The sequence below is a fragment of the Rutilus rutilus genome (assembly GCF_951802725.1).
Source record: "Rutilus rutilus genome assembly, chromosome: 8".
Lineage (NCBI taxonomy): Eukaryota > Metazoa > Chordata > Actinopteri > Cypriniformes > Leuciscidae > Rutilus > Rutilus rutilus.
Genome location: NC_140222.1, coordinates 36,330,026 through 36,340,094, shown reverse-complemented (window position 1 = coordinate 36,340,094; position 10,069 = coordinate 36,330,026). Strand labels below are relative to the sequence as shown.

Genomic DNA, 10,069 nt, shown 5'->3' with positions numbered 1-10,069 from the left:
ATTGACTTTAGGCTGACTTACAAATAAGCTAATAAAAAATTTAACTCAGTATTTCATGTTACCACATTTACTTGGAATGAAACCATAATAAGTGGCGTAATGCAGTCGTTATCCAATTGATGTAAGAATGAAGTAAAAATCAATACGTTTTCTACATGAAATAATTCAACCTATGAAATCATTTGTAGTACACACAAGTGTTAGGGGGTAACAGTTTAGGACCCAAGGACCAGATGTTAGAATGAAGACCCGGAGTCAGAATTATAAATTGACGAATATATTTACTGAAGATAGTTTGCAGTTTCATCAGCTTCAAGACTCACACAGGAGCTCGTAGGCCGCCTCGCTTACAGTTATATACACTTCACTAAGGTCTAAGCTAGGTTGCAGTTTCTGATTGGCTAAAAAATAGATAAACAGTAATTTCCCACACATATACAGATAGACAGATATTATAATCACTCATTACATATACATTGAACCTATACACTCAATCTGAGTTCTAAAATAATCAATATATTTCTTAGCTTATAGTCAATCAAATGCATTTGAAAATATATTCACATTAAAAAGCAGATGTTTTTATCAACAACATGAAAATAATTGAACAACAAAATACATGTTATCAGTGTAGACACAGCAACACAGAAGTCCTGTAATAAAGCAATTGAAACAAGAGTTTTAAACACCTCACAAAAGATTTTGATCTAATTGTTAGATTGCTACATCCTGCCGACTAGGCCAATGGATTTCCACATCAGGAATATCAGATCCAATCCGGGACGGCAGATCCTCTGGAAAGATATCTGTTTGTGTCCAGAACCAGTGAAACCTGTTAAAATCTGTTATTTCATGTCACTTTTAATATCATTCTAACATTCTATCATTCTCCCAATATCATTTTTAAAATATTTGATATCGTTTGGATTTTATGAGTAGTATCTCCCAGGACACGCTGCCCAATGTTTCTGTGATTTGTTTGATGCAAAAAAAAAATTAATATGTTAAATATGCTGAACGTATGACATGTTTAAGTGTCCTAAAATTGAGGCATATATATTTCTTGTATTTTTTCACTGCTGAAGAGTACACTAGCCCTTGAGGTCCTCTGTATTGCTGGCATTAACTCCATCCCTAATCAATCATATAATGCCATTTAAGATTCAACTTTTAATTTTCTAAGTAACCCTGAAGACTTTAGTTAGACTTTTCAGGTGTGTTTGATCAGGGTTGGAGCTCAACTCTGCAGGACGGTAGGATTGGACACCCCTGTTTTGCCATGAAAGGAGCTGTGTGAAACTGCAAGAAAATATCTTGTTAAAAATACAAAGATGTAGTCAACTAAATGTAATAATATCAGTTTTATTTGAATATTAGAATATTCTATTTTCATATTCCGATTAATCGCATCCCAAATAAAAATTTGTGTTTACATAATGTGTGTACTGTGTATAATTATTTTGTATATATAAATACACACACATGCATACATATATTTAAGAAAAATTTGTTATTTATATATATAATATAAATTATGTATAAATATAAATAAAGTCCATACATGCAAATATTTGTTAAAGGGATACTCCACTTTTTTGGGAAATAGACTCATTTTACAACTCCCCCAGAGTTAAACAGTTGAGTTTTACAGTTTTCGAATCCATTCAGCCGATCTCCGGGTCTGGCGGTACCACTTTTAGCATAGCTTAGCATAGATCATTGAATCGGACAAGACCATTAGCATCTCTCTCAAAAAAATGACCAAAGAGTTTCGATATTTTTCCTATTTAAAACTTGACTCTTCAGTAGTTACATCGTGTACTAAGACCGACGGAAAATGAAAAGTTGCGATTTTCTAGGCTGATATGGCTAGGAACTATACTCTCATTCCTGCGTAATAATCAAGAAACTTTGCTGCCATACCATGGGTCCAGCAGGCGTAATGATATGACGCAGCGCCTGAAAATAGTCCCCAGCTCGGTAACTTCCAACGTGACCGGGACTAAGTTTGTCTAACCTATTAGACCTATTTTCAGGCGCTGCGTCATATCATTACGCCTGCTGGACTCATGGTACTTGATTATTACGCAGGAATGAGAGTATAGTTCCTAGCCATATCAGCCTAGAAAATCGCAACTTTACATTTTCCGTCGGTCTTAGTACACGATGTAACTACAGAAGAGTCAAGTTTTAAATAGTAAAAATATCGAAACTCTCTGGTCATTTTTTTGAGAGAGATGCTAATGGTCTTGTCCGGTTCAATTCATTATGCTTAGCTATGCTAAAAGTGGTACCGCCAGACCTGTAGATCGGCTGAATGGATTCGAAAACGGTAAAACTCAACTGTTTAACTCTGGAGGAGTTGTAAAATGAGCCTATTTCCCAAAAAAGTGGAGTATCCCTTTAAATATATACATACACATGTGTGTATACATATATTTAAGAAAAAATTGTTATTTATATATATATATATATAATATAAATTATGTATAAATATAAATACAGTATATACATGCAATATAAATATATACATACACATGTGTGTATTTATATAAACAAAATATACACAGTAATTTTTGCAATGATAGGCCATTCAGATTTGACGTTAGCTGCAGAAATTTGATTGGCTGCTGGTGGCAATGCTTTTTAATGTATCCTAGTGATATTAGAGGATCTAAATTACGACATTCACCAAAGATGTATATACGGACAAGCGGGAAATGTTATTCGGAAAATGTTATATTAAATCAGAGATACATTTTGCTCCCTACATGTGACAACTATTTCCCATATTCTTCATCTGTCTGGCTGTGAGACGCAAGCCTTTTCTGATTAAAGAAAAAACCTTCAAGCCTGGCTAAACTTTGCAAAAATATATAGGCTATCCAGTCTCCAAAACCATGTGGAAAAGTGTGTTCTGATCTGATGAGACCAAGATTGAACTTTTTGGTCAAAATTACAAAAGGTATATGTTTTGTGAAGTAACAGCACATCAGGAAAAGAATGGTGAAGCATGGTGGTGGTATGCTTTTCTTAAGCAAGAGCTTAAAATATTATGTGATATAGTATAGTAATAATATAATATAGTGAATAGCTCAAAATATCAGTCAATTTTGCCACAGTTTCTGCTAGAAAGCTGAAAATGATGAGTACCTTCGCCTTTCAGCATGACAATGATCAGAAACACACATCTAAGGGTGCGTTTGCACGACAACAATGTACTAGAAACAGAAAAGGTTTTTCCTTCGCGTTTTTGAAAAGTTCTGTGTACAGGTGACAATGTCGTCAAAACGATCCCCGTTCACAGAGGAGTGCGAAAATATTCCCAAATCAAGATGTGCCAAGCTGATAAGACTCCTATCCAAACAGACTGCTGTAATAAAATAAAATGTAAATGTACTTATGCAGTTCGTTTTTTCTCTCTCTGTCACTATGGCATAATGGTAGGTTGTAGTTTTTACATTAAATGGGCAAAAGTTCTGATATTATTTATTTTATGACAAAAATCAGCTGTTTTTACGAGGGATGTGCAGACTTTTTATCTACTGTAGCTTGAAAGCTCAAGGAGGAGATACTATTCAGAAATGTCTCAGAAGAACAAGAATATTAAAACAGTGAGCACACTCTGAGCATGTATTTACCATCAGTGTATAGGCATCCTTCTCCAGCCCCTCCTTCTTTTGTTCGGGCTTGGGACCGGCACATGCAGTTGCATAGAATTTTCTGTGGCGAAGTTCTGGAACACATACATCATTGCAATATTTAATAAGAATCTGAAACTTGCTTACAATATGAGGTTCATGCTGAATGTACTTACAGCTAAAGAAAAGATAAAGCCGATACAAAGAATGGAAATAATGATTACAGTCATCTCAGGTTGTGGTTTTGTTCCCTGGCTGAAGCTATCTCTTACTGGTTTCTCTGTCATTAGAAAAGTTCAAAAGAAAAACAACATGAAAACATGAATGCATCCTTGACTGTTGCTCCATAAGAGAGTATGCTGAAATATAACTAGAGTGGTCATGCAATATAGCATTTAGATCCTGTTACTCTTTGAAAGAAAAAAAACATTGTCAATCATTTTGTTTTTACATACTTTCAATGTCAAGATGGACATTCCGTATTTTTGATTCCTCTATGATAAAGCATGTATACTCTCCTTTATCAGTGTTTCGTATACTGTTGAGCTTGAGCGAGAAGTTTCCATTCAGATATTCTTTAGGAAAGGATTCAACTCTGTTCTTGAATGCTGGATCCTGCCCCTCTACTGATCCTGTACCCTTAATTATGTCATACACATTCAGGCTGTTTTGTCTCCAACGCACAGTGATGTCTTGAATTGAAGGCTGATGCTCTTCAGAAGAACAAGGAATAACAATGGAGCCACCAATAACACCCACAATGGTCTCTGGGCACACTAAAACAGAGAGAAGATCAAATAAATGAAACAGGCAAGAGAGTCATTCAATATATATATTGAATGACTGTTAAACTTTAATGCTCACCTTGAATTGTGCAGAAGACCGTCAGGTGAAAGAAAATTAACGCTGAACTTTAAACACAAAAAAGTTTAAATTTACATTTATCAACACAACACTGAAACACGGGTCAAGGTAATGGAAACTTTCCTAGGATAAACCAAGGGCAGAGCAAAAATGGGTCATTTTCTAAACAGATGTATAAAATAATTTAATAACAATAATAGTTATAATAAACATCTTATCACACCATAACTTTATTTATTTAGTTAAAATAGTGATTAATTGCAAGTGTCCATGGTTAATTGTAGCCGATTTCTAGTTTTCCCTCACCCTATTGCATTTCATAAAGCTTGTCTTAATGTTAAACAGATTCGTCAGTTTCTGAATGTTATATTTACGACCCTAAGATTTTAACGATCTGCTCGAATGCGGGCGCCCCCCATCTTGAATAGTGGAACTTTCCTATCGTACTGCACATGCGCGAGCACTCCCGAGGCCCGAGCAGTCCCACGACACTGCCATGATCAGCGCAGAACAGACAGAGTTTAGAGGTAGAAATAGAGCGCGCAATAGTGAGAATCTGCAAGCAGAAGGCGAGGTTTAGAAATGATACAAACAATGGCTATGTTTACATGCACACCTTTTGTTTCAATCGGACTGAATTCATTCCTGACTGATTGATTAATCCGAACTAATTTTAGTGTTTACGTGAAAACTAAAAGTGATCGTATGTGTGTGCGTTTATAGCCTTATAGCGTTTATATGTCACAAGCTTTAAATCGGAATTATTTTTTTTTGACATACGCACACTGCACAAATATTTGTTTTAAACAGCAGGCTTTAAATCCGTCTCTGGTCATAATTTTGAGATAATAATCAGAACTAGCCATAATATGAACCGTTTTGCCGTGCAGCTCATATTTATCACGCAGTAAAAATGTCGATGAGCACAATGGCGGAAGTGAAAGAAATAAAGTGAAAGGAGAATTTTAGAACGACTGGAAAAACAGTTTCGTTATCGCAGCTTCATCAAGAAGCGTTTTGAAAGAGTCTAATGTAAAAAGGTGCAAAAGCCCGCTTTTATCCGCTGTTTGGTGGTATTTTATACAGAAAAGGGCTATGTTACATTTAACCTGACACAAATATTGCAACAGTAGGCTAATAGTTTCCTTATTCCAACGATGCATTATTCAAAACACATTGACCTGTTTGCAAGTTATTTTTCCAAATATTCAGACAAGCATACCAGGTTGCCATCATGACCAACCGATCCTGCAGGCTAGGCAACTTTCAAACACAGTTCTATGTTGCTCTTAAATGTTGTTGTTTTGCTGCTTCTTCCCCGGTCACCGCAATACCGCCCAAGCCCAGCTGACTGAGACAAGCCTATGCTGTAAGCACTTTACTATCGTCACAATATCCAATTTAAACGAGACGTACAATATTTGCAATATTTTTTTAATAACTTAAAAACAGACCTTTGTACAAATACAAATAATTAAAAAACATTGATAAATTTAAACATATTTAAGCTGTTTTAATAATACACGTACATTAATTTCTCTGTTAAACAATTGTTAACAAAAAATTATAAACAAATGAAAAACTATTTTTTTAAAACAAAATGTTAACAATACAGTAGTGTGCAGCATTTTTTAGACTTAAGCTAGCCTACATGCTTAGCAGACAGCAGTAGGCTACAATTCAGTTCACGTGGAATCAGCTGAGAACATTTTCTCACAGATCGAATCAAGCTTAATACAAAACGTTACACATTAATATATCAATCACGGACAAATAAATGTGTCGCACGGGGATTTCTCTGAAGTATCCTGTTGGGCTCTCTCACATCACCAACGCCACGTGCACAGGTTAAGTGTCCACAGAAAACATTTTGTTTGCAAAAATATCGGAGACTATTATCGCGTTCGAGGAACAACCGTCTTGGGAGGTTAATCCAAATAAGGAGCTTGATGGCGCCAGTCTGAAATAAACTGAACCGTTTTTGTAGCGCTAACATCGGAATTAGTGATGTGACCGGCACCGAGGCTTTGAAGCTTGTATCAAAAGAACAAAACATCTCACATTGAAGCACTGTATCGGAGCTGCTTCTTCTTCTTAAGGTTTTATTGGCGGTTGACAAACAACAAAATGGTGTATTACCGCCACCAACTGGGAGTGTGGATCAAAATGACATTTCATATCCTCTCATACAAATTATTTATTCTAAGATACTGAAAAATAAAACTATAACATTCATTTCCAGATTTATTTTGTAAAATATCCCCTAGTATAAATTGCATTTTTATTTTTCTTAATTTTTCTATTAAAATCCTTCTTTCAAGCTCGTATTTCTGACAGTATATCATAACATGTTCCACAGTTTCTTCTTGCCCACAAAATTTACACCTTCCCGTATCATGTTTACCCATTTTACAAAGTGTACCGTTTAATCTTGTATGTCCAAATCTCATCCTTGATATTATTATCTCATCTCTCCTGTTTTTTCCTGCACTTCTCATCTCTCCCACTTTCCTTTGAATTCTGTAAAACCATCAACCTTTCTTCTCCATATCCCATTGTTTTTGCCACCTTACCTTCAACCTTTACTTAATAATACTCTTGATTTCATTCTTACTTATACTAACACTTCAGTTGATTTCATTATTTTTAATGGCTTCCTTTGCTGCCTTATCTGCCATTTCATTTCCTTGGATACCAATATGTGCAGGTACCCATAAAAAAAAAAATCACTGTAAGTCCCATCATTTGTATTCTGTGTAATGTTTGCTGTATTTCTATTAAAATATCTGGTCTACTTTCCGAATGACTGTATTGTAAGCTAGCCAATGACGAACTCGAGTCTGAACAAACAACTGATTTTAAAGGTCTTATCTCCTCTATCCACTGTATTGCTAATAATATTGCAATAATTTCCCCTGTATAAACCAATAACTCATCACTAATCCTTTTCCTTATTTCCCTAACTGAAATTCTGGAACAGTAAAAGCGACTCCTATCCTATTGTCTATATTCTTTGATGCGTCTGTATATATCTGAACATAGCTGTGGTAATCATTAATGTATTTCTGCACATTACATGAATGTAAAATCTACTGTAGCATCTGAGAGTAACCAAGGTTTTATTACTGGTAGCGGAATAGTTGGACTAACTTTTAATTGATTAACTTTGAATTCTATTGCTTTCTGTATTACTGTCCATCCGAAACTTTTAGTTTTTCTCCTCTCTTTTTCCCAACAGGGCTTTAAAGTGTCTTGTGTAGGATGCTCTTGACTATGGCCTTGTAAATTAGCCCAATAACTCAGTGATAACTGTATCCTTCTCATTTCTAATGACATTTCCCCCATTTCTACCTGTAGTGCTACGATTGGTGTAGTTTTTATAGCTCCTGTACATAATCTCAATACCTGATACTGAATACTGTCTAACTTTCTGAGCGATGTATCTGCTGCTGATCCATACACCACACAACCATAATCAAATACAGATCTAATCAGCCCACTATATATGGCTTTTAATGCCTTCCTATCAGCCCCCCATTCACTTCCTACTAAACACCTCATTATATTTAACACTTTCTTACATTTGTCCAATATTTTCTGGATATGCATCGCCCATGTAACTCTTTCGTCAAACCACAACCCTAAAAACTTAAAACTTTTTACTCTTTCCAGTACTTGATTATATAATTTTAGATTTACCTCACCTCCAACTTTTTTCCTTGTAAAAAACATTATCTTTGACATCTAACATTGAAGCACGGTATCGGAGCTTGAATCGTTTTGCCATAACCACGTGGTCTGAGGCTAAAGTTTATGTGAACAAGGCTGCATTTGTAGATCAAAGCAGATTCATAAGATTTGTTTCTGTACAAAGTGATTATTATTATTTTTTCATAAATTAATTCATAGTTGTTTGTTCATACATTGTATAAGACCTACATCAACACTTAAACATGAATTATGAGGATTAATTGTATTGCTTTGTGGTTTACAGTGCAGGAAGTGATTTATAAAAAAAAAAAAAAAGGACTTCTGGGACAGAAAGGCAGCTTTTCCACCTTTTGCTTCATGAAGCTTCAAGACCTTTATGAATCTTTTGTTTCGAATCAGTAGTTCGGAGCGCGTATCAAGTCACGTGATTTCAGTAAACGGGGGGGGGGGGGGGTGTCTATTTAAAACGTATACATTTGTAGACGTTTTAAATAGACATAGTGTAATTAAAAGGATTAATAGTAGTTAATAGTCTCTTATTGGCCTATTTAACTGATCCAGCCCTGGAACAAAAAAAAAAAAAAAAAAAAAACAAGCCTTGAAAATTTATTTAAAAAAGAACACATTATACAGTATACAGAAACTTGATATAATTTAATTAGCTGATTTAACTAACTTTAACTAGTTGATTGCATTTTATACATTTTACTTCAAATAAAACGTTTGCTATGAGTTTTTGTTGCATTTACACCGTTCTGGCCAGCAGGGGTCACCAGCGTGTGGCCTTTCTAACGCTTTAAAACAGTGAATCATTTTGCGAAGCAATTGGTTCAATTGATTCGAAGCTTTGAAAAGCTTCAATTCTACCATCACTACTAAAAACGTCTCATGATTCGAGCATTTAATGCTGAGGAGTGTTGGCATGTCATGTCCCACCTTCTTCCTGTGGTGTCTTCAGTGTTGCCAAGTTTCGCTAGAGAAAGTGAAGTAGTCTAAAAAATTGACTGGTAAAAAAAAAAAACCTTAGTCAGTTATGCTTATGCAGCTGTGATACTATAGCGCAGTTTTGGCGCAGCCTTACATGCCTCTGACACCTCAACGCTAATTCAAACAGATCAGCAATATTGTCATGGCATTGACAGAAGGAGAAACAACATCAAACACTAAATAACTCATAACTAATAGGCTATAGTCGCCTATACTAAGCGGACATGGCAACTCAGGCTCTCCTTTGACCAAGAACGCAGTGAGAGAAGTCAGACGGATGCTCCAATTTGAGTGGGCTTGTCCTGGGCAGTTTGAAAACCCCTTGTGGTCTAAACCATTCACTTTTTAATATGTATGTGCAGTATTTTTTAGATGTGACTATTAACAAGTTTGACTGTAGAACGTTTGCTTAAAAGGTTTGGTATGTGTTATTTATCTGTATATAATCCTGTTGAAACATAAGAGTAAAAAAAAGAGGGGGGAGGCGGGAGGGGTATTGTGGGTCCTGATCTTGGGCATTAAATGAACATGTACATGAGACAAACAGAATTTTTAAATAACAAAAAATTGTTTAGCAACCAGAGCTATGAACCAGAGACCTCTGATAGTAACCAAGGCGACAGACGTGGACAACTGTGTAGTTCGTAATGTCTATTTGCACGCTGTTGTTGTTTCGTTCAAACATTATGGACCAGGGATAGGCAACTCCGGTCCTGGAGGGCCACTGTCCTGCAGAGTTTAGCTCCAACCCTAATTAAACACACCTGAACTAGGCAATCAATGTTTTCAGGATTACTAGATAGATACAGGCAGGTGCGTTTTTATCAGGGCTGAAGCTAAACTCTGCAGGACAGTGGCCCTCCAGG

The 10,069-nt window shown here is 35.7% G+C and overlaps 1 protein-coding gene across 6 annotated transcripts; it reads right to left on the bottom strand.

The window, feature by feature from the left end:
- Nucleotides 1-261: 261 nt before the first annotated feature.
- LOC311296187 (CD276 antigen homolog) lies at nt 262-5,862 on the bottom strand. Of its 6 annotated transcripts, none has more exons than XM_084417863.1 (6): nt 5,728-5,862; nt 4,506-4,552; nt 4,097-4,417; nt 3,818-3,921; nt 3,642-3,736; nt 262-806 (listed from the first exon to the last, which is right to left on the bottom strand). In XM_084417863.1, exons 1-5 carry the CDS (start codon nt 5,739-5,741, stop codon nt 3,644-3,646), a joined length of 579 nt encoding a protein of 192 aa, XP_084273989.1. In that variant the 5' UTR covers nt 5,742-5,862; the 3' UTR covers nt 262-806; nt 3,642-3,643. The 6 variants fall into 6 exon arrangements, 5 of the variants coding, with proteins under 5 accessions (XP_084273989.1, XP_084273990.1, XP_084273992.1 ...); XM_084417864.1 differs by having other exon boundaries at nt 262-792; XM_084417866.1 differs by having other exon boundaries at nt 3,866-3,921.
- Nucleotides 5,863-10,069: the final 4,207 nt, after the last annotated feature.

What these genes read in the sequence shown, in the direction of transcription:
- LOC311296187 (XM_084417863.1), bottom strand. An exon ending in TGTCCATCTTGACATTGAAA is followed by an intron (nt 3,922 to 4,096) that starts GTATGTAAAAAC and finishes TTCTAATGACAG; the next exon opens with AGAAACCAGTAAGAGATAGC. An exon ending in GCTTTATCTTTTCTTTAGCT is followed by an intron (nt 3,737 to 3,817) that starts GTAAGTACATTC and finishes TATGTGTTCCAG; the next exon opens with AACTTCGCCACAGAAAATTC.